Source organism: Ascaphus truei, chromosome 2 (assembly GCF_040206685.1).
Source record: "Ascaphus truei isolate aAscTru1 chromosome 2, aAscTru1.hap1, whole genome shotgun sequence".
Lineage (NCBI taxonomy): Eukaryota > Metazoa > Chordata > Amphibia > Anura > Ascaphidae > Ascaphus > Ascaphus truei.
Window position 1 is genome coordinate 412,597,825 of NC_134484.1, and position 26,939 is coordinate 412,624,763.

At 49.4% G+C, this 26,939-nt stretch overlaps 1 protein-coding gene across 2 annotated transcripts in view; it reads right to left on the reverse strand.

Annotated features, from left to right (window-relative positions):
- The window catches only part of TRDMT1 (tRNA aspartic acid methyltransferase 1), a 66,930-nt gene extending 45,828 nt beyond the window's left edge, over positions 1–21,102 (reverse strand). The window contains exon 1 of one of the 2 annotated variants that reach the window (XM_075587496.1): positions 20,948–21,102. In XM_075587496.1, coding sequence (XP_075443611.1) covers positions 20,948–21,011 — 64 coding nt within the window. In that variant the 5' untranslated portion in view covers positions 21,012–21,102. The remainder of the gene's footprint in view (positions 1–20,947) is intronic. The other variant, XM_075587497.1, reaches the window with a different exon arrangement.
- Positions 21,103–26,939: the final 5,837 nt, after the last annotated feature.

Genomic DNA, 26,939 nt, shown 5'->3' on the forward strand with positions numbered 1-26,939 from the left:
AAGGAGCCTGCACAATTTCACATTTCTTTAGAATGTCATTATCTGCATGGCATGAATACTCGTCGTGTTTTAGGTAATTGATGAGGGCTTGTAGTGTTTAACACTCCCCCCCCCCCAAAAAAAAACCACTTAGAAATGTAGCCATGCATAATAATGACTGCATACATCTTCCCTGTTGGCAGTAAGTCCTGGTAAGTACAGGCCTGCCAACAGTAGTTATGGAGGTTTTCCCTCACACCATGGTGTGGTGCCCTGTGTAAGGAAGGGAGTGGCTGTATGCTCTGAGTCCCTGGATAGTGACATCAGAGATGCGACTGCCCCTGACGTATAAAGGGCACAACACTGTCAGTTAGTTGTTGTTGTAAAGTGTTGCAAGGTTGGCAGAGAAGCATCTGGGAGAATGTATCTTCCTGCATAAGGGATTGGAGGAATACTTTTGTGACCCTAGTGCAGTAACTAGGGTAGCAGAGTGACCAATCAAGTCTGTCTAAGCCACACTGTGTCCAGGGACCTGGCGCAGTAGTGATCTCCCTAGGAGAAAGGGAATCCCACTCCAATACGGGAGGGCGTACCTGGCAAAGGGACAGCACGGAAAGATGTGCGGCTAGAGCCGGCAGCTGCATGGGGCAGTCTGCTACATCCAAGCATACAATAAAGATGTCTTGTTCAAAGAAACCCCCACTGTGTGAGTGTGAGATTACTCTGCAGTGGCAGTCACCACCGAGAAGGAGTTCCTCACCAGGACCATCTCCCTGCGGAAGCATAGACCCTGATGAGGTGGAGGCGCTGCACGTGAAGTAAGTTGGACTCGTACCCACTACCTCAGCTACCTGTCCTGATGATATCCTCTTATAACACCAAGCGGGAGACTCAGGAGTCCTGTTACTTGCAGGTGCACCACCACACACGACCTTGTAATGGGGACCGGTTAGACCACACGGGCCAATGTGAGATTGGGTGGGTCAGACAAGGGGGGTCCAGCCGTTACAATTGGAGGCGCTGCTGAGAGACCTGTTAACAGGACAGGCTTTTGCTAGGCACACAATAGGAAACAGAGAGAGTGTCTGCTGCCACTTTGTGCTGCGTGGGACGGAGCCAGGGGTAGTCAGGGAGATGCTGGAGCTGCATGCCGCAAAGACGCCTTGGGATCCGTGAGGGGTTAGTGAGTCTGGAGCCGGGGGCTATTGCTGTTCTATTCGCCTTGAGGTAGCGCTAGCGGGGGACGCCTGAAGGGGTAAACTGGTAACTTAGGGCAGGAATTCTGGAAGGGTCCGCACTAGGCTAGCCAAAAGTAGGTCGACGCCCAAGGTACTGCATGGAAGAGCCAGAGTACTCTAGTCTCCATTCCAGATCACTTACCAAGGAGCACAGACTGGAGGAACGTGTTACAGTAGACACAGAAAGAGTGAGCCTAGCCTGAGGTAGTGCAAACACGAGTCAGATCTACATTAGGTACACAAGGTGGTGCACAAGGCATGTTTATTGTACGGATGTGGTAGCTGCCCCGCAGAGTGGAGCTCCATGTACAGGAAATCGGTGTTCAACGATCAAGAGAGACCCGTCAGAATGGAGGATCTGCACAGAGCAGAAGGTCCAGGATGGCAGGGAGAGAGAACCACAAGAATGGAGGATCTGCATAGAGCAGAAGGTCCAGGATTGCGGTCAGTGCTATTCACCTGTCAGCTTTCATAGAACACGCATATGAACTGTGCGTGGACGAAGAACAAGCTACAGAAGAGACTTTTGTGAGTTTGTTGTGGAATGGCGTGAAAGCCGTGGCTGCGCCGTGTTTATCATGTTTTTGTTCTCGGGATGATACCCCTGAGAATAATGAGCATGACAGTGTGATCCGATGGGAGGAACGAAATGGACTTTGTTATACCCCAATTAACAAACAGCCAGACGCTGCCTTCAAGGAAACAAAAGACAATACTTACCAAGATGGCGGTTCCCGCGTTCCCGGGACACCGCGTGGGCATGCTGCAGAAAGTCTTGCAACTTTGCAGTTTGCTAATTGTTGGCCAGGATTGGCGCCAACGAGAAAACTCCACCCTGATGGGGAGTTTGGCGCGAAAGCTGGAGCCGCGCCCTCATGGACTATGACTCACTCCGCACCTGTGCTGGGTCAGCCTACAAGTCTACGAGACATCCCCCTAGTTTCAACCAGGGGGAGTGGTTTGCGGTTCCACCGGATGTCGACAGAGAAGATGGGAGGAAGGGTTGCTACATCAGCCCATGCCTTTCAGTTGCGAAGAGCCATTGACCAATATAGACCTCTGAGACGAGTGCCTCCGTTGGTAAAGATGGCTGAAGCTGCTGACAAAGTGGACCAGGGTCCGGTGATATCCACTCACCCTTATTCGGCTCCAGGAGGCTTCCTGATAATCCGGGTGGAGGATGTGGAGACTGTGGCGTGTCTTTGCCTGCAGTGCAGACTGCCGGGCGGAGCCGTGGGCAGCGAGGCCCGATGCCCCCACTGTGGACTGCAGTATATGTGGCCCATGACCACGTTCGTACCGGTGCAAGCTGTGGGAGTGACCGGGAATGTTCCGATGCCGATAGAAGAGCAGCCGGGAGCCCTCTGGAATAAGAGTGCAAGTCCCGCGGAGACGGAGTCAGCTCTGGTGCTTCCGACAGAGAAATCCAGCCATCGGAGAGGTGATCACCGAGGAGCCCATCGCCGGTCTCCTACTGGGATGCCTCGGCCGAATTGCAGGCTAGAATCCTCGGACGAGGAGTGCGCAAGGCTGGCGAGTAAGACAGTCATCAGAAGAGACTGTCATACCATTGGTACGCCATGGAGGGATGAAATTCCTCGTGGTGTGGAGACACGGAGTCAAGTGTCTCCAGTACCGCGACCACCCGATCGCCGGAGTCCCACTGCCGTGGTGACTAGTGGATCGGACGCAGGTCGATCCACCCCGATCCTGCGAGGTACTAAGACACCGTGCCTGTTGCAGAAACAAGGGATGGAAGAGCCGGAGGAGCGAGTCCAGAGCCAGACTGGATTGCGCAGCAGAAGGGCGTTGGCGAATGTCCTCGTGGAGGAAGAGATCCCGATTGGGGATCCACCCCAAGATGGCGTCGCAGCACGTGCGTGTGCGGAGGTGGTTCCGGAGGACCAGAGCGGCATCGAGTGGGAGATGGTGGCGCCTCTGTGGTCGAGCAGCGGAAAACGGTCCCCTACTACCAGGGGGAACGGGCGTTCGAGTTGCAGAACCAGAAGCCCCGCTGATGGAGACAAGAATGGACTTTGCAAGGACGTTAAGGCAGGTATCGCTGGAGAGCAGGTCGTAACCCTGTCAATGCCTACTGTTCGGTCCCGTCCCCAAACCCCGTCCACACCCAAGGTTAGCCCCAAGGCCCTAGCTAAAGCCCCTGTACCCGTCACTATTTTGTTTGGGTCCAGTTCCAGCTTAGGGTTGTCCGGGGAGTCACGGGGTCCTTCTGATGATCGAACTGGAAGCCTGGACTTGGGAACGTCGGATGATGGGTCGGAGGGAGGAGGGAGGATGTCCCGACAAGTGTCGGTATCTAGTAATTGCCCTAGTGTACTGAGTATTACTGTTAGAAACACCGTACCGTACAAAGGGGTTGTTGAGCGATCTGAGGGTACGTCCGGGGTATCTTCTGGAGGGCCTGATGAGGAGGCCCTAGAAGAATCTATAGACCATAGCTCCGAAGAACGGAAGGAGACTAGATGGTGGGCCCCATTGTATGAGGGGTATGTATCCTGGTTCGACCGCACCCGCTTTATCTTAGAGAGGGAGGGGGTGGTTGATCAATGGTGGGCTGTTGGTGACTTCGACGATGAGGCATACCTTAGGGCCCTAAGAGTAAGGTGGGATCGTATCCAGGCAGGCCTTATTATCCCTAAGGGGTCCGCAGGGTTGGATGACCCGGTAGAGACCCATGAGCCCCTGTCATTGGTGTTGCCCGGGGCGGCTGGCCAAAGTAGCTTGACCAGGGTGTGCCGAGCTGAACGGGCTATTGCGGCCAAATATAGGAAGTCACATGGGCTTGATTACCCGTATGTCCCGGAACCTCTAATGAGAGAGATAGAGGAGAATAGGGAGAGATGGCTTAAGAATGATATACAGTACTATATCGTAGAGAAAGGGGGAGCCATTAAAGGGATACAGGCCGAGCAGAGGGTAGCTCAACTGATGCGGGTCTGGAAGATAGGACGCAGTGTGTATATGCACAAAGTGGTGTATTGCAATGAGCGAGGGGTACCACGAGAATACAGCGTGACTGTGCATGATGCCGCGGGGCGGGAGGTGAAGAAGCCAGACCCTCGGCACTATTATTGATTAACCAATAGAGTGGTCTGTTGTTTTCTTTAGCGCTCCCTGCTGGTCAGTGAGTGTGATGGGCTGGCATTATTATGTTCATGTAATGATGTTTGCTATGTAATTTGTGTGTTCTTTTGCAGTGTTTACTGGCGCAAGGTACACCAAATTTAGGTCCCAGCCGGGGCGGTGGGTATTAACCAGGGGGAGTATGTAGCCATGCATAATAATGACTGCATACATCTTCCCTGTTGGCAGTAAGTCCTGGTAAGTACAGGCCTGCCAGCAGTAGTTATGGAGGTTTTCCCTCACACCCTGGTGTGGTGCCCTGTGTAAGGAAGGGAGTGGCTGTATGCTCTGAGTCCCTGGATAGTGACATCAGAGATGCGACTGCCCCTGACGTATAAAGGGCACAACACTGTCAGTTAGTTGTTGTAAAGTGTTGCAAGGTTGGCAGAGAAGCATCTGGGAGAATGTATCTTCCTGCATAAGGGATTGGAGGAATACTTTGTGACCCTAGTGCAGTAACTAGGGTAGCAGAGTGACCAATCAAGTCTGTCTAAGCCACACTGTGTCCAGGGACCTGGCGCAGTAGTGATCTCCCTAGGAGAAAGGGAATCCCACTCCAATACGGGAGGGCGTACCTGGCAAAGGGACAGCACGGAAAGATGTGCGGCTAGAGCCGGCAGCTGCATGGGGCAGTCTGCTACATCCAAGCATACAATAAAGATGTCTTGTTCAAAGAAACCCCCACTGTGTGAGTGTGAGATTACTCTGCAGTGGCTGTCACCACCGAGAAGGAGTTCCTCACCAGGACCATCTCCCTGCGGAAGCATAGACCCTGATGAGGTGGAGGCGCTGCACGTGAAGTAAGTTGGACTCGTACCCACTACCTCAGCTACCTGTCCTCATGATATCCTCTTATAACACCAAGCGGGAGACTCAGGAGTCCTGTTACTTGCAGGTGCACCACCACACACGACCTTGTAATGGGGACCGGTTAGACCACACGGGCCAATGTGAGATTGGGTGGGTCAGACAAGGGGGGTCCAGCCGTTACAGAAATATTTGTTTGAAAATTTTAAAAGCTGTCCAAGTTAAAACAATGCACGAATAGTGTTTCTCCCCGATGACAGATAATCAAGCATCCCTTCGAATTATCGACATTGTTTTGTCAGAGTTGGTTACCAGGAGGACTGGGCCATAAACGGTCTCTAGATTAAATTTAAACAAATGTGCCATTGAAAGCATATATTACCTACTGTATACAGGTTTCTAGTCCTCTCGTTTCTAAATTGCACGTGCAGAAACCACATGCACAGCCTTAGGGTTTCTTGTTATATCGTAGTGGGAAGATATTTACTATATCATGCCCATCTTTTAGTGCGGTGGTTCCCAACCTTTTTTACATTGTTTACTCCTTTAGAAAATATTTGTTCCGTGAATCCCTAATTAATAAACCTTATTCCCCATCAGACTATTGCTAACAAAAACCTGTTTTAACTGTTTGGCAGTATAGTGTCCTGGGCTCGGGGAGGGAACACATGCTTAATAAGGTCCCGAACTGCACCTCAGTGTGCACAGACATCATGGGTGGTGTAGCTGACAATCACTGCAGGAGCTTCCAAAGTGGTTATACAATTATTAATAATAAATTATTATTATTATAATTATTAAGCTTGTTATTTCTAAGATAATATAGTACTGTACGGGGTGATTTATGCATCTAATACATCAAGAAAATGGGTCTGGTGAGTTCTAGGGTCTGTGTACTTATTAACATCATAGGCCCAATGCATGATGTATTTGCCCAAGCATGTTATGTTGACGTCTTTGATGTTTGGGAAGTTGACCCCCCCTGGAAATTTTGCAAAGTGTGATAAACTTCTCCATGTTACAGTGAAATTGTTAATTGAAGGGCAAGTGACTCACACTCAGAGACTTAGGTAACCAAAAATTTTGGGGGGATTATTGCTTAGAATTGCAAAGGACAGAATACACAACAGAAAATGAAATGATTGTATGGTGGGATGAACGTGTAGACGTGATTTGTCACCACGAAGGCTGCAATCCATTCGGATACTTCTGCAGTTAACCACACATTAGCCTTTCTGGCGTTTTCATTTACAAATACTGTGGCAGGATATCAGTTCTTAATTCTGTTAACTTCTCAATAATTTGCCATCTCTGCACTCTGATGCTTCATTTCAATAATTAATGATAACTAGAAATAATGTGTTCTTCATTCGGTTAAGGTCTAGTTGCCTTTGCATTGAAGCCCAAGGATCCTGCAGAGGGAGGCTGAATAACTCCATTTATTATCTGTAATAACGGACCACATGCCAAGCAGCATGACTCATAACCCTTAATCTTCTTGCCTGCACTCCTACAATCAGAATACTTCACGACAACACACAAAGGGGTTGGGGTTTTTGTCAGGGGATGGGGGAAAGGGGAGGTAAACACTACAAGCCCTCATCAATTACCTAAAACACAATGGGGCCTATGCAGAGAGCAGCGAATTTTAAAATTGGCGAGTTTAATAAAAAGTAGCTTTTTTGGAGAGTTTTATTCTCCATATGCAGAAATGTGCGAATTCTGCTATGTTTAACATGAATGCGTGTGGCGAGTTTAAATTGGCGAGATGCGCGCTGCAGAAATGTGTTAAAAAAAATTTGCGCCTTTATTTTCCTTTCCTATGGCCGCGAGCGGCAGCTTCATGCCAACTTTTCCTGGCGAGGCAAAAAGGAGACAATCGCGCCATTTTATTGGCGCGAACAGCCGCTAGATGCCGTTCGCGCCTCTCTGCATTAGGATATTTTTAAAACTGGCGAGATGGAGGTTCTCGCCAGCCGCGAGGCGAGCTTTAGAAATAGAAAAAAAAAATTGGCGCGTTTTTCGTAACTCGCCATTTTCTGCTGTTTTCTGCGCGAATTTCTCCAAAAAATGGCGAGTTTTGAAATAGCGCTGCTCTCTGCATAGGCCCCAATGGGTATTCATGCCATACAGATAATGAGGTTCTAAATAAATGTGAAATTGTGCAGGCTCCATGAGCATTGATAAGGTTGTTTGTGTAGAAGATTATTGTTAAAGTTACTTGCATTAACCCAGCAACATGATGGTCGGAAAATGAAATGTTTGATGAAAACTATGTGAAGTATATATTAATAAAAAATAAAAAATTTAAATCTGGTTGAAGGCCAAATTGTTTTCATTTGTATGACTATATTACAACTGCATACGCTTTCTTACTGTAATACTGGAAGGTTTACATTTCTGAATACAGACAAAAATGGCTATTTAATAATAGAAAATGATTTGCTACGTAGTGGTTTAATGTGTATAGTGTCTCTTGAATGTAGAAACAAAAAAATAGAGTTAATGTAGACAGCAGGGGAAAACTCTTTTCAAACGAGGCATTAATAAAATGTGTTTTCTTTCTAATAAAAGTGTTACGGAGAACACCTTCAAATAGAAAGGACTTGTGCTGTTGACTTGAAACAATTAGGGTTGCCAGGCTCCTGACACCTCCTCCTGATTGGCCTCATTACCCAGCAGCAGCCAATTAGGATGGAGGAAGCTGCCCAGACCCCTAGCCACAGCCCTGCTCAGGGAAATCCTGAAGCCCCCTCCCCGCCCCCCCAGCCCCAAACCAATGAGATCACTATGTCCAGAGAGATAATACCGGACACATACATGTCTAGTATTACCTCTAATTTTTTTAATGGACAGAATGTCCAAATACAGGACAGTCCGGTTCAATACTGGATACCTGGCAACCCTAATCAGTGCGTTAAAAGAAATCTACTCTAGTATCTGGAGCCCTGGAGTTAAAGAATTGTAAATCGAATCTATATATATGACTGAAATAATGTTTGTGTGTGTATTTCTTCCCCCTGTGTGATTGGCCCACGGACGCCCCCTCCCCCCTCACATTGCGTGCACTTCTTGCCCTCACTTTGAATTGGAACCTCCCTTGGAAGGACCATCTCACTTGGAAGCTGACTTGCTAGGAGAACAACTTTACTACTCAGCGCTACCCACACTCCTCGCCGACCCCGGCCTCACTGCCTCACCTCTCCCCCCACACCAACACCCCCCCCCCCCTCCGACCAAAAGCAGCCGCTGCCGCAGCCACCGCTTCTCGGCGTCGCCGGCCTCACCGCCTGACCTCTCCCCCCACACCCACCCCCCGGTCCCAGCACAAACAGCCGCCGCAGCCACCACTCCTCGGTGCCGGCAAGCTCACCGCCTCACGCCTGACCTCTTTCCCCGCCCACCCCCCGGCACAGCACAAGCAGCCGCCGCTCCTCGGCGGCGCCGGACTCACTGCCTGGCGCCAACGGCCTCACCTCTCTTTCTCTCCCCCTTGAAGGCACGGCACAAGCAGCCGCCGCTCCTCGGCACCGCCGGACTCACTGCCTCACCTCCCCATTCCCCCCGGCCCAGCACAAGCAGCCGCCGCTCCTCGGCGCCAACGCCACACCTCTCTCCCCCCCCTCCCAGTCAAAGACAAGGCAGGAACCGCTCCTCTGCGCCAACGGCCCCACCTCTCTCTCCCGCCCCCACCCCCCCTGGTCACAGCAAAAGCAGCCTCCCCGTCTCCCCCTTTCTTTGCACCACTGAGGGGTGGGTGGTGGGGGTGTGAGGGGGGGCAACACCAGACTGACTGCCACACACACACATACGAACTGCCTGACACACAAACACACACACTGACTGCCTCACACACACACCGACTGCCTGACACACACACACAAACACTGACTGACGTGCACACACACAAACACATACACTGACTGACGCACACACACTGACGCACACACACACACACTGACGCACACACACACACACACACACACACAGGCACACACACACACTGACGCACGCAAACACACACTGACGCACGCAAACACACACACTGACGCACGCAAACACACACTGACGCACGCAAACACACACTGACGCACGCAAACACACACTGACGCACGCAAACACACACTGACGCACGCAAACACACACTGACGCACGCAAACACACACTGACGCACGCACACACTGACGCACGCACACACACACTGCCGCGCACACACGCACACACGCACACACTGACTGCCGCACGCACACACTGCCTGACGCACACACACACTGACTGACGCTCACACACACTGACTGACGCACGCACACACACACACACACACACTGCCGCACACTGCCGCACACACCCTGCATGAAGCTCTAAAGGGGGGGGGTGGGAACTGTAAAGGTGAACGAGGATAAACAGAGAGGGGGGAGGGGAGAGAGGAGGGGGGAGGGGAGAGAGATAGAAAGGGGGGAGAGGAGAGAGGGGAGCGGAATCATTACATCCCGGGCAACGCCGGGTATATCAGCTAGTAAGTAAGGAAATAAATGTTTCTGAAAAATATCAGTGGAGACGTAACAAAGCAATAAAGTTTATGTAATTATGCTGTAGCTATGCTCTGGGGTGTAAATCACTGTACAAACCAAAGTTTTATACAGTAGTTACAAATAATATTATATTCTCATGTCTGTTTGCTTGCAGACTATACAATCCTGTTACTCAGAAAAGGGTAGTAATGCACTCAAAATAAGTAATGTAACCGCAGTTGCAAAATCCCATGACAAGGCCCCCCAAAAATGGAGCCCAACTCACAAATAAAAATAAGTCAGGGAATAGGACTTGTATTTTTATATTGCATTATTGATATTATTATAACGTGGTGATTTATTTGTACTTATATGATGTGTACTTACTTTGTAATAAAGTAAATTAAAAAAAGGTATCGCCTAATGCTGAAGTTTTCATTTACTCTGCACTACTTTTTGCAAATTGTACATTGAGCGCAGACTCTGCTTTGGACTGAGTTTTCCCCAGCTATTTTTAGTTATACAATAGGGTTAACCTGATTTAACACACAGTAACATATTTGTCAGTATATTAAAATTTTGCGTTGTGCCGCGTGTATTCACTAGTTTTGCCGGGGCAGACATAATGGCCCCTCGGATTAACACAGTAGTGAGTCCTACCGGGGTCTGCCTGTCTGTAAGAGACGCGCAGTATGAGATAGGCTGAATCAGTCACTCTAACTGCGCGCCTCTCACAGGCGATCGCAGGGTTTTTATTTAATTTTAAACTTTACAGTAATGTAGCAGGGGGTCTCCAGAGCTGAACCGCATTGATTTCAGGTCCGGGGACCCCCAACTTCCCGAGATACCGGTACCCCATAACGGGGCCTGTATCTCCTATGCATTGAAATGCCCGATCATGTGACACGAGTCATTTACATGCATAGGAGATACAGGCCCCGTTATGGGGTGCCGGTATCTCGGGAAGCAAGGGGGGGGGGGGGGGTCGACAGACCTCAAATCAACAAGGTTCTGCTCCGGAGACCAACTGCTACAATACACTAGTAATAAAATTTAAATAAAAATATGTAATAACCACCAAAACACAACCCACCCCCAGTACCCCCACATAAAACCATATTTTAATTTTTGTACACACATGATTAATACCACAGGCCAGCGGGGGTCCCCGGGTGGTCCCGACGGGTGTCCGCAGCCCCACAGTGACCCCTGGGGTACCCACGGGTGTCTGGGGGCCCTCGGGTGGTCCCTGCTAGGCACCGTGGGCCTCCAGGTGGCTCATTGGGCGAACCGCTCACGTGATGCGTTTGCGATCGGCAAAATCAAATTTGCTTGCTCTGCAAACATCTAAGCGCCGAGCATGCGCAGGCGGTTGCTCACACTGGCCACAATCATTGCCACAATGTGTTTCATAGCGGCCCGCCCGCTCAGCGCCACCCTGGCCAAGGCCTAATGAAAAGCGCACATCAATTGTTTGTGCTGTGCTTCGAAACCTTCCCATGTGTGGGGCAAGGAAATACTGTGCACAATGCCAATGCACAATGTTGTGTAGCCTTTCAGGGAATATACATGAATTCCTTTACAATTATATTAACATTAACATTGTTTCTACAAGTGCATGATCATTTTAATGTAAAAATGTAATTGTGTTCCTCCAAGCCCTCCGTTGCATATGTTTTTAGCGATCACCCTATTATTGCAGTAAAAGAAAATAAACACAAAAGTATGCATTTTGTCATGTTGCTGTAGATGGAAGGATTCCTCCCTCTACATGCCAGTTATTTAGAATTTTGTATACGATGCAGTACACAGTTATTTTAACAAGGGGACAATCTCCACGCAGGGCATCCTGCCGACATGCTCTGCACTCTCACACTTTCTCTGGTGTGTATAAGGGTTAAAGTTTCTCTCTACACACTCTCCATGGCAGAAAGATCAGTAAAACAGTGCCTCTGCCCACTTACAGCAAATAACATTATTTGCACGATCTTTTATTATCGAATCACATCATTCCATCCCCTCTTTGAAATGATTAAACAACATCTCCATGTTTTTTTTGTAGTTTAGATTGTGACAGTTTTATCAGGATATAGATTTATTTTTGTGCCGAAATGTACCCTATGGTTAGGTGATTGATGGATAAGATGTTCCTGATTGTACATGCACACGCACACACTGCTGGTACGCAGGGGCGCCAACAGAAATCATGGGGCCCGGGACAAATTAAAGGAGCAGGGCCCCCCCGAACCCATAGCGCACCTACCGAGAAAAAATATCTTTTAGCGCGCAACTTTTACTTAACTGTTTTCTTATTGTGATCCAGAAAAAAACATTACAATGCAACCTGTTTATTTTTATATTTTCAACAAAAGACATGTGACTGCGTGCCTGGGTGGGTGGGTGAGTGACTGGGTGGGTGGATGACAGTAGAATGACAGTTGGGTGAATGACAGTTGGATGAATGATGGTGGGTGAATGACAGTGGGTGGGTGGGTGAATGACAGTGGGTGGGTGGGTGAATGACAGTGGGTGGGTGAATGATGGCGGGTGGGTGAAAGACGGTTGGGTGAATGATGGTTAGAATGATGGTGGGTGGGTGGGTGAATGGCAGTGGGTGGGTGGGTGAATGACAATGGGTGGGTGAAAGAATGACGGTGGATGGGTGGGTGAATGACAGTATGAATGACGGTAGGGTGAATGACAGTTTGAATGACAGTGGGTGGGTGAGTGGGTGAATGACAGTGGGTGGGTGGGTGGGTGAATGACGGTGGGTGGGTGGGAGACAGTGACTTGGTGACAGTGACTGGGTGGGTGACAGTGACTTGGTGACAGTGACTGGGTGACACTGACTGGGTGACAGGGTGACAGTGACTGGGTGGGTGACAGTGACTGGGTGGGTGACAGCGACTGGGTGGGTGACAGCGACTGGGTGGGTGACAGCGACTGGGTGGGTAACAGCGACTGGGTGGGTAACAGCGACTGGGTGGGTGACAGTGACTATCTTGACCGGGTGGGTGCAGCTTGCTGCCGGACGCTTTCCTCTCCTGCCCCCGATATCCCCGCGGCAGCTGCCAGGGACGGGAGGTGGGCTTGGGAGCGCAAGAGGTGTGCTCGGAGGGAGCGCGGGAAGCTGGCTACGGGGGGAAGCAGGCCCGCAGGAGGAGCTGGTCCTTCCCCCTCCGTCCCATGTTGGGAGCAGGGGGGGGGGGAGATGCGGGCCGCAGGAGGAGCTGGTCCTTCCCCCTCCGTCCCACGTTGGGAGCGGGTGGGGAAGATGCGGGACGCAGGAGGAGCTGGTCCTTCCCCCTCCGTCCCACGTTGGGAGCGGGGGGGGGGGGGAGAGATGCGGGCCGCAGGAGGAGTTGGTCCTTCCCCCTCGGTCCCACGTTGGGAGCGGGTGGGGGAGATGCGGGCTGCAGGAGGAGCTGGTCCTTCCCCCTCCGTCCCACGTTGGGAGCGGGTGGGGGAGATGCGGGCCGCAGGAGGAGCTTGTCTTTCCCCCTCCGTCCCACGTTGGGAGCGGGTGGGAGAGATGCGGGCCGCACGAGGAGCTGGTCCTTCCCCCTCCGTCCCACGTTGGGAGCGGGTGGGGGAGATGCGGGCCGCAGGAGGAGCTGGTCCTTCCCCCTCCGTCCCACGTTGGGAGTGGGTGGGGGAGATGCGGGCCGCAGGAGGAGCTGGTCCTTCCCCCTCCGTCCCACGTTGGGAGCGGGTGGGGGAGATGCAGGCCGCAGGAGGAGCTGGTCCTTCCCCCTCCGTCCCACGTTTGGAGCGGGTGGGGGAGATGCGGGCCGCAGGAGGAGCTGGTCCTTCCCCCTCCGTCCCACGTTGGGAGCGGGTGGGAGAGATGCGGGCCGCAGGAGGAACTGGTCCTTCCCCCTCCGTCCCACGTTGGGAGCGGGTGGGGGAGATGCGGGCAGCAGGAGGAGCTGGTCCTTCCCCTCCACGTTGGGAGCGGGTGGGGGAGATGCGGGCCGCAGGAGGAGCTGGTCCTTCCCCTCCGTCCCACGTTGGGAGCGGGTGGGGGAGATGCGGGCCGCAGGAGGAGCTGGTCCTTCCTCCTCCGTCCCACGTTGGGAGTGGGTGGGAGAGATGCGGGCCGCAGGAGGAGCTGGTTCTTCCTCCTCCGTCCCCCGTTGGGAGTGGGTGGGGGAGATGCGGGCCGCAGGAGGAGCTTGTCCTTCCCCCTCCGTCCCACGTTGGGAGCGGGTGGGGGAGATGCGAGCCGCAGGAGGAGCTGGTCCTTCCTCCTCCGTCCCACGTTGGGAGTGGGTGGGAGAGTTGCAGGCCGCAGGAGGAGCTGGTCCTTCCCCCTCCGTTCCACGTTGGGAGCGGGTGGGGGAGATGCGGGCCGCAGGAGGAGCTGGTCCTTCCCCTCCACGTTGGGAGCGGGTGGGGGAGATGCGGGCCGCAGGAGGAGCTGGTCCTTCCCCCTCCGTCTCACGTTGGGAGCGGGTGGGGGAGATGCGGGCCGCAGGAGGAGCTGGTCCTTCCCCTCCACGTTGGGAGCGGGTGGGGGAGATGCGGGCCGCAGGAGGAGCTGGTCCTTCCCCCTCTGTCCCACATTGGGAGCGGGTGGGGGAGATGCGGGCCGCAGGAGGAGCTGGTCCTTCCCCCTCCGTCTCACGTTGGGAGCGGGTGGGGGAGATGCGGGCCGCAGGAGGAGCTGGTCCTTCCCCTCCACGTTGGGAGCGGGTGGGGGAGATGCGGGCCGCAGGAGGAGCTGGTCCTTCCCCCTCCGTCCCACATTGGGAGCGGGTGGGGGAGATGCGGGCCGCAGGAGGAGCTGGTCCTTCCCCCTCCGTCTCACGTTGGGAGCGGGTGGGGGAGATGCGGGCCGCAGGAGGAATCACCGCCATTTTTTTAAAACTTTAAAAAAAAAAATATTTAATTAACTGCCGCCCGGCCGCGCAGGGGGCCTGGACGGCCGGGCCCCCCTGACCCACGGGGCCCGGGACGCCAGTGCCCTTTCTCCCCCGCTGTTGGCGGCCCTGCTGGTACGAAAGCCATAACATGCATACTGGTTGATAAGATGCAAGGAAATATTCATGATGTGAGCACGCAGCTCTTGGCTCAAACGAGGTTGAGCATCACTCGATTTCATATGGTAAAACCAGATGGCAAGTAATGTGTTTTCCATATGTAATGTTACTCTCTGCAGTAGGCCTAATCCTGAATGACAAGCAGTCAAACTAACACGGAAAATGTGCTCTGTGTCCACACTGGCCGTGTATACCAAAAGTACCAATGGGGGAAGGTTTGTCGTATGCAAGCATATCCTGAGGGAAATGGATAGTGTGTATGTGTGTGTTCTACATTATAAGAAGCGAGTAAAGTGTTCTAAGTGCAATATGTGCACACTAGGCAATGAGACAAATACCTGTGAGCAATGTGCAGTCCAGCCGCCACCAGTCTAAGTTCTTTTAAAACTAAAGCTGTCTCGCATTTTAATCTGGTCTGTAACTGTTACATACGCGTATAACATATTTATTACCTCTTATAGTGCATGCATTGTCTTGTATATAATGTATAACCCTGCTCACTTAATGTAACCATGTATTTGTCATCAGAACTCTATGCCCGGGACATACTTGAAAACGAGACGTAACTCTCAATGTAATACTTTCTTGTAAAACATTTTATAAATAAATAAATAAATAAATAATGACAGGATTGTTTTACATCAAAGAAAGGCATTTTAATTGACTATACTCCCAGAAACTCCCCTTGACTGCTTAGAAACACATTTAAGTACTGTTGTCCATTTACAATTAGTCGGAAGAGAGGTCTACCAAAACAGACCTCTAAAACTACTGACAAGCACTGTACAACATCTGTGACACTTGAACATTTCAAGTGTATGAACCCACGGATGACAGGAAAGAAGTGAGACTGACAAAGCTACGCTCTTAACACACATTCATGGTTTGAATTCTGCACAAGGCTACATAAAAATAACAATTGTGGCATCAAATAGCTAGTATGTATTTTAAGTGGGGAATTTCCTGTTTATATGACGCTATTGTTTACACTTGTGCATAACCTTGATAATATTCCTTCCCACATATTTGTTAGGTCTCACTGATAAAGAGGGCAGCTCGCTTGCGGAAGCCAGTCTCATACTCTAGGTCAGTTCTCTTATGGATCGCCATATCTCAGCTGGTCACACTAAACACATACAGCTAAAAAGTGAAAGCATTCCAGTATGCAACATGCTATCTACTATTTGTTTTATTATGGTTTCTTCATTTACATTTAAAAATCGCTAAAATTGTTGGCCTCAATGTTTACCACAGTTATCACATGTATGTTTAATATGCGATGCTTTCATTATCACCAACTTAGGGTTTTGGAGAATTATTTAAATATAATAGTTTGACGTCTACAAGTTCGCATTAAGACCCAACTTTTTATGCAAAAGTCCCTACCCAATTCTGAAAATATAAGTGTAGCGGTCATGTAAAATGGCTACAGTCATCTCTCCTGCTGACAGTAAGGCCTGGTAAGTTGTGGGCATGCCAGCAGTAATTATGGAGGTTTGCCCTCACACCCTGGTGGGGTGCCCTGTGTATGGATGGGAGTGGTCACATGCTCTGACTCCATGGTTAGTGATGTCAGAGGTGTGTCAGCTTCCAGAGTGTACATAAGGCACAGCACTGTGTCTAAGAGTTAGTTCTGCCAGAGTTCTATCTGAGTCCAGTTCTAGTAGTCTTGGGAGTTCTATTCAGTCATGGGTTAAGTGCAAGTTCTAGCAGATGGTTATGTTATAGTAACTGAAGAGGAGACTGTGTCCAGGGACCTGGCACAGGGCAGAGATCCCTGCGGGGATAGGGAATCCCTATTTAAGGAGAACTACACCTTTTAAAGGGAGGCACTGACTGAACATGAGTGGCTAGAAATCTACTGCGAGGGGCAGCTAGCCCACTCAGGCAATAAAGATGTTCTCAATCACAAACCCTCTCGTGTACATGTGTGGAGTGAATGTAGAGAGAGGAGCACCACGGAGGAGTTCCTCAACAGGATCATCCCCATGCGGACGCAGGGACCCTGATGAGGTGGAGGCGCTGCACTGGAACTAGGTGAGACTCAGCACACTACCTCAGCTGCCTGTCTGGACGGGTCCTCCCCACACACCATCATGCGGGAGACTCAGGAGTCCTGTTGCCAACAGGTGCACCACCAGACACTACCACACTGTAATGGGGACCGGTTAGACCACAGGGGCCAATGTGAGATTGGGTGGGTCAGGCCGGTTCAGAAATACCGTTACATAAGTGATATACAAGTTCGCTGTTGACTTCACCTTGGATTTTTCCATTACATGCTACCACCAACATGCCCCTTCTTCCAGTCACTCGCCAAAGGAAAGTGAGGATCAAATGCAAGTGTCTATGGCAGAACACTTAAATGACATAGGGGATTAGGAGGGCCTGGAGTCAGGGAAGTGCTCAATTATTAGCCTTTATTTGTATGGCCTGTAATATAGAGGGCATGCTTGCTCCGCCGTGCGTGCAACACTTACAATTGGCTGTGGTTAGCCAGCCGTTCTATACTAGAGCCGCGCACGGCAGTGAGTGTGGAGTGAGACGATCGGGGGAAAGACTCTGAATAGAGTATTTTCGTGCTGCTGCCGCTTGAGGCTGCAATTTCATTGGCAAGGTGTGTGTGTGTGTATGTTTGTGTATGTATGTGTGTGTGTGTTAAAATTACCTTTCTGGTCTGGGAATTTTTTTGATACCTCTACACACACACACACACACACACACACACACACACACACACACACACACACACACACACACACACACACACGTGTGTGTAGAGGTATCAGAACGGTATTGTCTACTCATTTTTGAGATATATATATATATATATCTATATATATATATATCTATATATATATATATATATCTATATATATATATAAATGTAAATAAAACTGTATGCTCATCTGCATGTCTTAGGCAGGTCTGCAACCCCGCCTTTCCCCATTATCACAAAGCACACAGCACTTCCACTGCAGCAAGGGATTCTGGGAAATGACATGCAAATGAGCACACAGTGCCACTTTTTGCTTCAAAAACCATTTTTTAACATGGTTCCCTATAGGCTTAAGCTTGCTGCATGGTCACAGCTTTGAGCACAGCCAGGGTTAAGGTACACACAGACACACACAGGAGAGAAAAAACACAGGCGCAAATAGTGATAAGTGAAAACTGTTGCAAAGTATCAGAGAAGAATTAATAGCATATGGACGAAACCAATGGAGATGAATCTGAAATAATAAAAAAGAAGCAAAATATGGTGAAGTATGCTTGTATTCTAGCCGCCATACGGATCAGCAGTGAGGAGAGGATCTTGATATCCTACATGCCTGTTTTATCTGCTACTTTGTAAGTAGCCTTTTGCGCATTCTGAAGAATACAAGCATACTTCACCATATTTTGCTTCTTTTTTATTATTTCAGTGCGCAGTATAAATGCGGGTACTGAGTTACGTATATTAGATAAACAGAATTACATTCCAAATAAGGGTAAACAAGCGCAAACACATACATAAAGTAATGTAAGGCCTTGTTACTGAGAGTTTACAATCTAGAGGAATTACTGATGTCACCCACAATGGTGTCAAAAAGATAATCCTATGACAAGGGACCTTCTACGCTGTGTGTTTGTAGTCATTATGTTAATCTGTATTTGCTGCGGAAAATATTAAGTCTCATTATTAATAATGACAATAATGAAACTGGACATTTCTAATGCTCAAAAACCTTTAAGAAAAAAAATTATGGTGCACGGCGCCGGAAAAAATACCTTAATCTCAATGAAGGTGCACATAGTGCGCTCCAACCGTGTTGCGACGGCCACATCACGGCCATGTGACGTCCGTGTTACGTGAAGCGGATCAGCCAATGAGGGCGAACCGCTCACATGACGTCAAAGCCACTCCTCCCCATCGCCCAAAAGCAGAGTTCACATTCGCGCGATAGACAGTCGTCCTCCAGGTGCTCTGTCGCGCACGTGCGGCGAGTATAATATCAGCCTTAGGCCAAGCTTATAGTCACAACAGCATGCAGCGCGAAGACAAAGACATGAAGTCCGTCGCAGGTGGGCGCGACGGCGCTGCGCAGTGACATGGTCCCCTACTCTTCTCAGTGTTCATCAATGATCTTCCTACACCTTGTAAGGGAGCCTCAATACACATGTATGCCGATGACACAATCCTATATGCACACGGTATTTGGTACCGAGACTAAATTTTTAAAGCTTCCAGTGGCCGAGCTCCAGATCAGAACCATCGCTAACACCACCCTAACTCCTGTTACTAGTTTTAAATACCTAGGCTTATGGTTTGACTCCCACTTAACATTCGGAATGCACATTGATACCCTGACAACCAAGACCTATGCCAAACTAGGGGTACTTTACAGCAGCGGTGCGCAAACTGTGGGGCGCGAGACTGCCCTCCCCCCGGGGAGGCACGCGCGATTTACAGAGGCCCCGCACGCTTCTTGAAGGAACTTAAATTAAGTGTCGGGGGAGCTGCAGAGCCTCTGTAAACCTTTACCTACCTTGGCACCACACACGTCGCCGTGGCAAGAGGTCATGTGACATGTGACGGTAGAGCCCAGGAAAGTGGGGGTGAGGGGCGGCACGGGGGTGAGGTGACCGCCGGCAAGGCGGCGCAGGAAAAAAAGTTTGCGCCGCCCTGCTTTACAGGAACACTTGCCCTGGTCACAACATGGTTCAGCCAATGATGGTGAACCACTCACGTGATGTCACGGGCACGCCCCCCTACGCACGCAATTAGCTGGCCAGGAATTGCCCCATCTACATGAGCACCTGATGCCACGGTGCTCGAGCGCCAGTGCACTCGCTTCTACCCTGGACGAGGCCTTAGGCTGCGTCCCCGCTAGCGCTGAGCTATAAATATGTAAGTTCCCGCTCACGTGGCTCGTGCGCGGGCACCCACGCTCACCCGCGCTTACCAAAACAAAAAATCTGGACTTCCCCACGCGCTCAGCTGGCCCGCAATGCCGCCCCCTCCCCCCTTACTCCCACCGCGCCTGCTTGCATAAATCAGAGGACACCCGGCGCTCATGCTTGGAGTGCTCTCCACGCATGAGCGCGCTCAGAGCCAGCGGGGAATCAGCCTAAGTTTTGTTCATGTACTACGGGGTCACCTAGAGCTGATACCTGGTCCCTCGACCTTGAGATGCCCGGTTCCCAAGCAATGAGCAGTTTTGTTCACCACAAACAAATACTTGCCCAGTAGACACAATAAGGCCCAGGCTCACCCGCCAGCCAACATATGGCGTGTAATATAGTGCACGCGTTACCGTGCGCATCAATTACAATTGGCTGTGGGAGGCTGACGTTGATAGTCGAGTGGTGGCGCGGCAGATCACAGCAAATACATAAAAATGTATTTTTTATATTTTGCGCTGCTGCCGTGCCACGTGACGCTGCCAAGCCAATCACAGCGCGGCTATTGCTGTAACATCTATAGCCACGCCTCCTAGCCATGCACGCCACTGCTTACAACATATAAACGAAACACGCGCGCCACGTGCATGCGCATGATGCACGCTCCCTCTATATTACAGGCCTAAAGTTACAACGTTAAGCAGCAGATGTCTGCAACTTTGTATTCATAACCCGAGCCATAGTTGTAGATTTTTTTTCTTTCATCAAAAATATATTGGGAACTAGAGGGACCACTGATCAACTCGGAGGGTCCAGGAAAGCTAAAAAAATAAACAAGTTTTGGCTTAAAGTGGTTGATAGTAATTCAACGTGTTGCAGGTCACTTTGAAACTAAACCAGTTCTAATCTTGAGACAACACCCAAAGGAATCCCATCTCTCCTGCTAGATGATCAATGGGTGAAGGGCTTAGCTGCAAAATAACCCTGTTGCACCAAGGCGTGTGTAACTGTGCTTCACAACAACTCTGTGCCATTTTACTGCACTTTGACCAATTACAAGTCCTGGTTTTAACTGACATGATACCTCTTGGAAACAATGTGCTGGTTAGGTGGGCACTGGGAAAACAAATCCCCCCCCCCCCTTCCCGGTAAATAAAGAACCCAGGACTCCCACAGCTCACAATGAACTAGAAATTAAGTTTTAATACGGTAAGATCATCAATGGCCTATGACTATGTTACTGCTGCTCCACAGCTGTGCGCGCGTGCCTCGTTGAACACTGAGCGCGTGCCTCGTTGAACACTGAGCGCGTGCTTGCAGCAGGGTCGCGCGCCGCTGGTACCTGTGAGCCCGCAGTGCATACCCCCGATGCCGCTGTACAGCTCCAGCACCCGCAGCGGAGCCATCACCAACCGGCCGGCTTCTTTCCTTTCAGTGTCCCCTGCAATCCGCTCCCCCTCACCTTCTTGTTACCGCCCGTACACAATACAAGCTGAGGTTAATCAGTTCCGTGTACGTGTTTCCCTCCCTCCAAGTCCTGTGAGGCGAACCTTCTTTGTACCAGTGAAAGTGTGTTGAGTTGTGGCAATGTATTTATTGCTGCTGCTGTTCCCACAAACTTTACGTTTTGTGAGATTGTTATTCTCCTTAAATATAGTCTCATATATAAACATCCTCTTCTGTTTAGGCTGAGTCCCCGCTGGCGCTGAGCGCGCTCATGCTTGGAGAGCGCTACAAGCATGAGCGCCGGGTGTCCTGGCATTTCTGCGTGCGCGCGTGGGGGGAGGGAGGGTATTGAGGGTGCTGGAAACTTAGATTTTTTTGTTTACATAAGTGCCGGTGAGCGTGTGTGCCTGTGCACGAGAACATGTGCACCGCGTGAGCGGGGATTGACATATCTATGTCTAGCGGAGACGCAGCCTTAGGCCCGAGCTCACATTGCCTGCTACGGCCGTGCTTTTGCATGCGCGCCTCCGCTGCGCGCTCCTGCAGCCCAGCGATCTCTGCTCAAGCTGCAGGAGTTGGGTCACAGCGGGGGCGTGAAAAAAATTCACCATCAGACCGTGGGGGGGGGGGGGGGGTTGTGCAGTGGGGACCGGGGGGGAGGTGCGTCAGCAACCCTCAGCAAACACTAGGCTGGTCAGAAGTAGGGGGAAAAGGGCGAGCAGAAATGCAGCTTGTAAGGAGCCCTTTTAAAACCATAATGCTCTGCAATAACTTTTTATTTATGTTTTCTCCCTCCTTCCACCACATCCCTCCCCGTTCCCCTGTTCCCCTGTCCCTTTGTTTCACTGCCAAGTCTCAATTTCAGCAGCCAATCAATGTAAATGTCTGGACATTGATTGGCTGCTGAAACCGACTGCTGCTGCTGCTGCCAGGAATCACAGATTGAAAAGACTCCCGCGACTGCAGCAGCGTCGACGCCGCACTTTGCAGCCAATGGTCGTTTCTATACTGAACACTACCATTGGCCGCCAGGCATCTGAGACGAACGCACGCACGCACGTCGTGTAGCGTGCTCTGTGAGCGGGGCCTTACAAGGCGGACTCAGAGTGACAGGAGGAACGGTTTAAAGGTTGATCTCAATGGACATATGTCTTTTTTCAGCCTTATCTGCTATGTAACTATTTATACTCAGAGATACAGAAAATGGCAAAGAATAAACAGGACAGATAGGGCCCGATTTGGAGTTCAGACACTGTGGCAAAAATAGATTTTTGGTGCGCAAACTTTTTTTTGCTAAACCCCCCTGTCTGCTCTCCGTTCTTGCGCCCCCCCTTACCTCGCGCTGCGTCAAATGATGTCACGTGACCCGCGTTGTCATTTGACGTTACCGTGGCAACCGTGATGTCACATGACCCTGACGCTGCGTTGCCATGGTCACGCGTCCTGAAGCCGGCTGAATCTCGGTAAGTAGTGGTTGCAGAAGCCTCGTGCGGTCCCCCGGCATTTCATTTAAATGTCTTTGGGATTAGCGTGGGACCTCTGCAACCGCCCGCGCCACCCCCAAAAAATCTGGGGCGCATCCCCCAATTTGCGCACTTCTGGTATAGAATATAACTGTGCCATCGCTACTGTATGTTAGAAAGTAGACCTGATTTAGAGCTTGGCTAAATACAGTTGCAAACCACTGTTTTGAAAATATTTTAATGAGGTCTTAGATCAGCGCCATTGGGAATGCATAATATTTACATCTTGCGCAATCATACGTCTATGTGCTTGTAGCAAATAATTACATCAATGTTACTTTAGCACTTGCTCCCTCCAATGTGGAACAAGTGTACATGACAGAAGCGAGCTCTGCAGGATCATGACAGAGAAACAAAAAAGGTAATGGAAAAAACCTCGCTCAAACCCCCCATGCTGCCTGGGAGTGGGTAGAGCAGAGAAACAAACAGCCAGAACACTGAGGAAAAGACGGCGCATATTTAACAGAGAGGAAGTCAAAGTGATTATTGCCAAATACGTGAACTGTTAACTATAAATTCTCTCTTTTCTTCTGCTGGGTCCAGATCTAGTTTCCTGCAGAGCGAGCATTGCCAGCTAGTGCCTGCATATGGCAAAAGCAGCAATTCGAGCCATCGTTTCCAAAGCGAACTGCTGAAAAAGAAAAGCCATTAATAGAACTCTAAATTGGCAGGTAATACAAGACAGGTGTAATTTCACGTATGAACGCCCTTCGCTCTGCCTGTGTAGTAGTTAGGTTAATGTGCCCCATGCAAATAGTGTATTGCGCCTATTTTTTGCCAAATCTAAATCAAGGTCTTCTTTTTACGTGGCCCATACTGATTGTTAACCACTGACATAGATTGCTATCCAAATGAACTGCGATAGGCTATCAGGTATTTTTTATTAGGTATTATAATTATGCAATATAAGGCTGCGTCCATGGTTACTGATTGCGTGCTGAGGCGCGCGGAGGCTGAGGGAAAGCGGGTGCTTTCCCTGGCCTTAGACCGCGCGCTGTCCGGGGGCGTGTCGTGGGGCGGGCCAGTGACGTCACGGAGCTGGTTCGCCCTCATTGGGCGAACCGCTCACGTGACCGGCCCTGCGCTCCGGCAAGCGTGAAAATGTAAAATTTTGCTAAGACTTATGCTTCCGTAAGCGAGCCCCTGCTAAAGCCGCTCTCATTGCGGCTGCAGGGGCTAAGTGCCGAGCGTAAGCGCGCCTCAGCACGGGGTCAGCTTATGTCCGAGGTCTAATGTACTACAAGAAAGTACAACTGAGAAATAATTTTGCCTATTTTACTAATCAAAGATTTTAAGCCTTAATATCTGTTATATGGTGGGTACTGCTGCTTTCCTGAAACAATACTGAGATCCCAAGGAGAGTGCTATAAAAGTCAGCTGCACTGGAGAAAACCAACAAGAGATCACTTTAATGAAGGGGTTGTTCTACAAAACAAAAAGGTAAAGCAATCCGCCCCCAAATATTTTTTTTGTTTACTTTAGAAGAGCTGTGGGGTTCCACAGAACTCAAATGTGATGCTCTGTGGAGTTAATACTGGAGTTAGAAGTGGAGGTGAAGACTACAAGAAGATCTGGACTCTGCACTTCAAAAACAACTACAACCTTGTAAATGTTAGAACTTGACTTTGTAAATGCTCTGATAATTTGTACTCTTCCTATCTTCCAAAACCTGGTTTAGTCTCTCCTCCTGCATTTAATGTTTCCACACTCCTTTGTAAATGTTTCTGTTCTCTCCAACTTCACCAGTCCCCTCTTATCCACATTTCTTTATCTTGCCTCCCCTCCACCTATACCTGTGCCCATACACTGCACCATTATTTACACACCTCTTTCCCAACAACTTCTTTAACCCTCAATAAATAGCACTCCCACATATCCTCTATTCAAACGCTCTATCTACTCCTTCCTGCTGGTGGGGATATCTCTCCTAATCCTGGACCCAGCCATGTAAACATCTGCTCTCTCATTCACGCTTCCTTGCCACCTCTTCCCCTACTAATGGTGTTAACCTACAGTATCTAATTTAATACTGACTAAACTTAAAACTCGCCATACAAATCAGACTGTAACGCGTAGCTCACTACAAATGAAGCGCGACCGCGGTGCTGAAGTAGGGAATTGATTAACGCTGACCCACAGCCACGCGGGCGCGCCTAGGATGTAGAGTAGTCGTTCAAGCCAGGTCAGGGTTATAGATTTGAGAGTAGTATAAGTACTTGCCAGGTCTGGAGTGGAGAGTTGCGGATCGTCGGAGTGCATAGCCAAGTTCAGGATTGGAGAGTAGCGGATAGTCGGGGTACGTAGCCAGGTTCAGGATAGGACAGTATCGGATCGTTGGAGTACTTAGCCAAGGTCAGGACTGGAGACAGGAGAATGGTCGTTCGTAGCCGGATCAGGATAGAAGAGGTGTTGAATCCAAGAGACAAGCAAGGTCAGGCAACAAGAGGTCAATAAGCAAGGTAAGGTCACAGGAACTGGAATGCAGCAAGGCACGGCGTCACACTAGACTATGCTCAGCAAGAAATGAGAGCAGCCTCAAAGCGTATAAAGGCAGTGCCTCCAATAGCCAGCCAGGGCATGACCAGGAAGTAAGTACCGATAGACTGCTGGTGCACACAGGTGTGCCATATGATGCAGCCTAATCGGGGATGTGGGCAGAATCGATCGCGTGCCGACCCGTGCACGTCACGGAGGTCAGGGGGCGGAGCCTGGGATGGGGCTAACAGGCCTGTAGAGTCTGAGATGTAACTTGGGTATTTTGCCATTTTTCTGAGCATTGCACGGTCTGACGTTGGGGTGAATTTGCTGGGATGTCCACTCCTGTGAAGATTGGCAACTGTCTTGAATGTTTTCCACTTTTGAATAATATTTCTCACTGTAGAATGATGGACTTTAAATTGTTTGGAAATGGCCTTATAACCCCTCCCAGATTGATGGGCAGCAACAATTGCTTCTCTAAGATCATTGCTGATGTCTTTCCTCCTTGGCATTGTGTTAATACACACCTGAATGCTCCAGACCAGCTAACTGCTAAAACTTCGGCTTTTAAAGAGGTGGTCACACTTGCTGATGATCAATTAATCAAGGGCATTTGATTAGCAGCACCAGTCTGCTACTTAGCATCTTAATTCCTACGGAAGCAGTAAGGGTGTACTTAGTTTTTCACACATAGCTTCTCCATTTTTGCTTTATTTTTGTTAAATAAATCATGACACGGTGCAATATTTCATGTGTTGTTGTTCATCTGAGGTTGTGTTTACCTCATTTTTAGACCTGCTAAGGAACAGTTGATTGTTATTATGTCCTGATATGTAAAACCATAGAATTCAAAGAGGGTGTACTTTCTTTTTCACATGACTGTATATCTTTATTTATATAGTGCCATGCAGGTACATAGCGCTTTACAATACACGTGCCATAATATTATAACACAATGGGAATAAGCACTTTAGACAAAACAATAGGAAAAGGAGTCCCTGCCCTAAAGATCTTACAATCTAAGTGGTATGTGTGGAGAACTTACAGAGACCGTAAGAGACATATGCCTCTATTTGTCTAACCTGAAAAATAAATATACAATTCTGTATATTTTTAAGAATGCTTTTATATTCTGTATTCTCCACAAAAATAAATATATGTATTCCATAATGTACCCAAGAGCCAGTTAGATATTAAGGGATTAGCATTGTTCCTTTGATTTCTGGGGAAAAAAATATAATAATATATTTGCTAGGAGTCTAGTATATGACAGCTTGCTAAAAGGTAGAAAATAGATGTCATTTTCTAGGCGATAAAGGCCAGTGCCAACAAGCCTGCACAACAAGTGCTGAAAGTTATTAAACCAGCTGTTGATCAAATAGTAAAGATTCTATTATTCTGTACCAGACAGCTGGACAAACAGTCCAGACCCATTTACATTAACTGGTTGGCAGACAAAATAACACACCTTTTAATAATTTGTCAGTCGACATTAATACTGTAGTAAACTTCTAACTTGTTATTTACATGTAATCAGGGTGTTTTTGTTATTTTAATCTGGAGCCCCAAATCTCCCATTACAGATTCATGTTTCAATTGGAAGGTAAACTAGAATTTGTTAGGAAATGGTAGGTACAAAAGTTAGAAGTTATACCTTTAATGGCTAACTAGTGGTTAAAAAGAACTCAAGGTTTTAGGACTTCTAAGGTCCCTCCTTCAGTCAGATTTTGAAATAGGGTATGGGAAAATGCCCCTAATCAGTATGCTGTAGAGACGGTTTCCTGTTGCTTGGGACGTTTTCAATTCCATTCACTGAAATCTCACAGAGCAGTGATTTCTGACAGGGGGTTCACGAACCCATATGGGTTTGTGTGGTGTCTCCAAGGA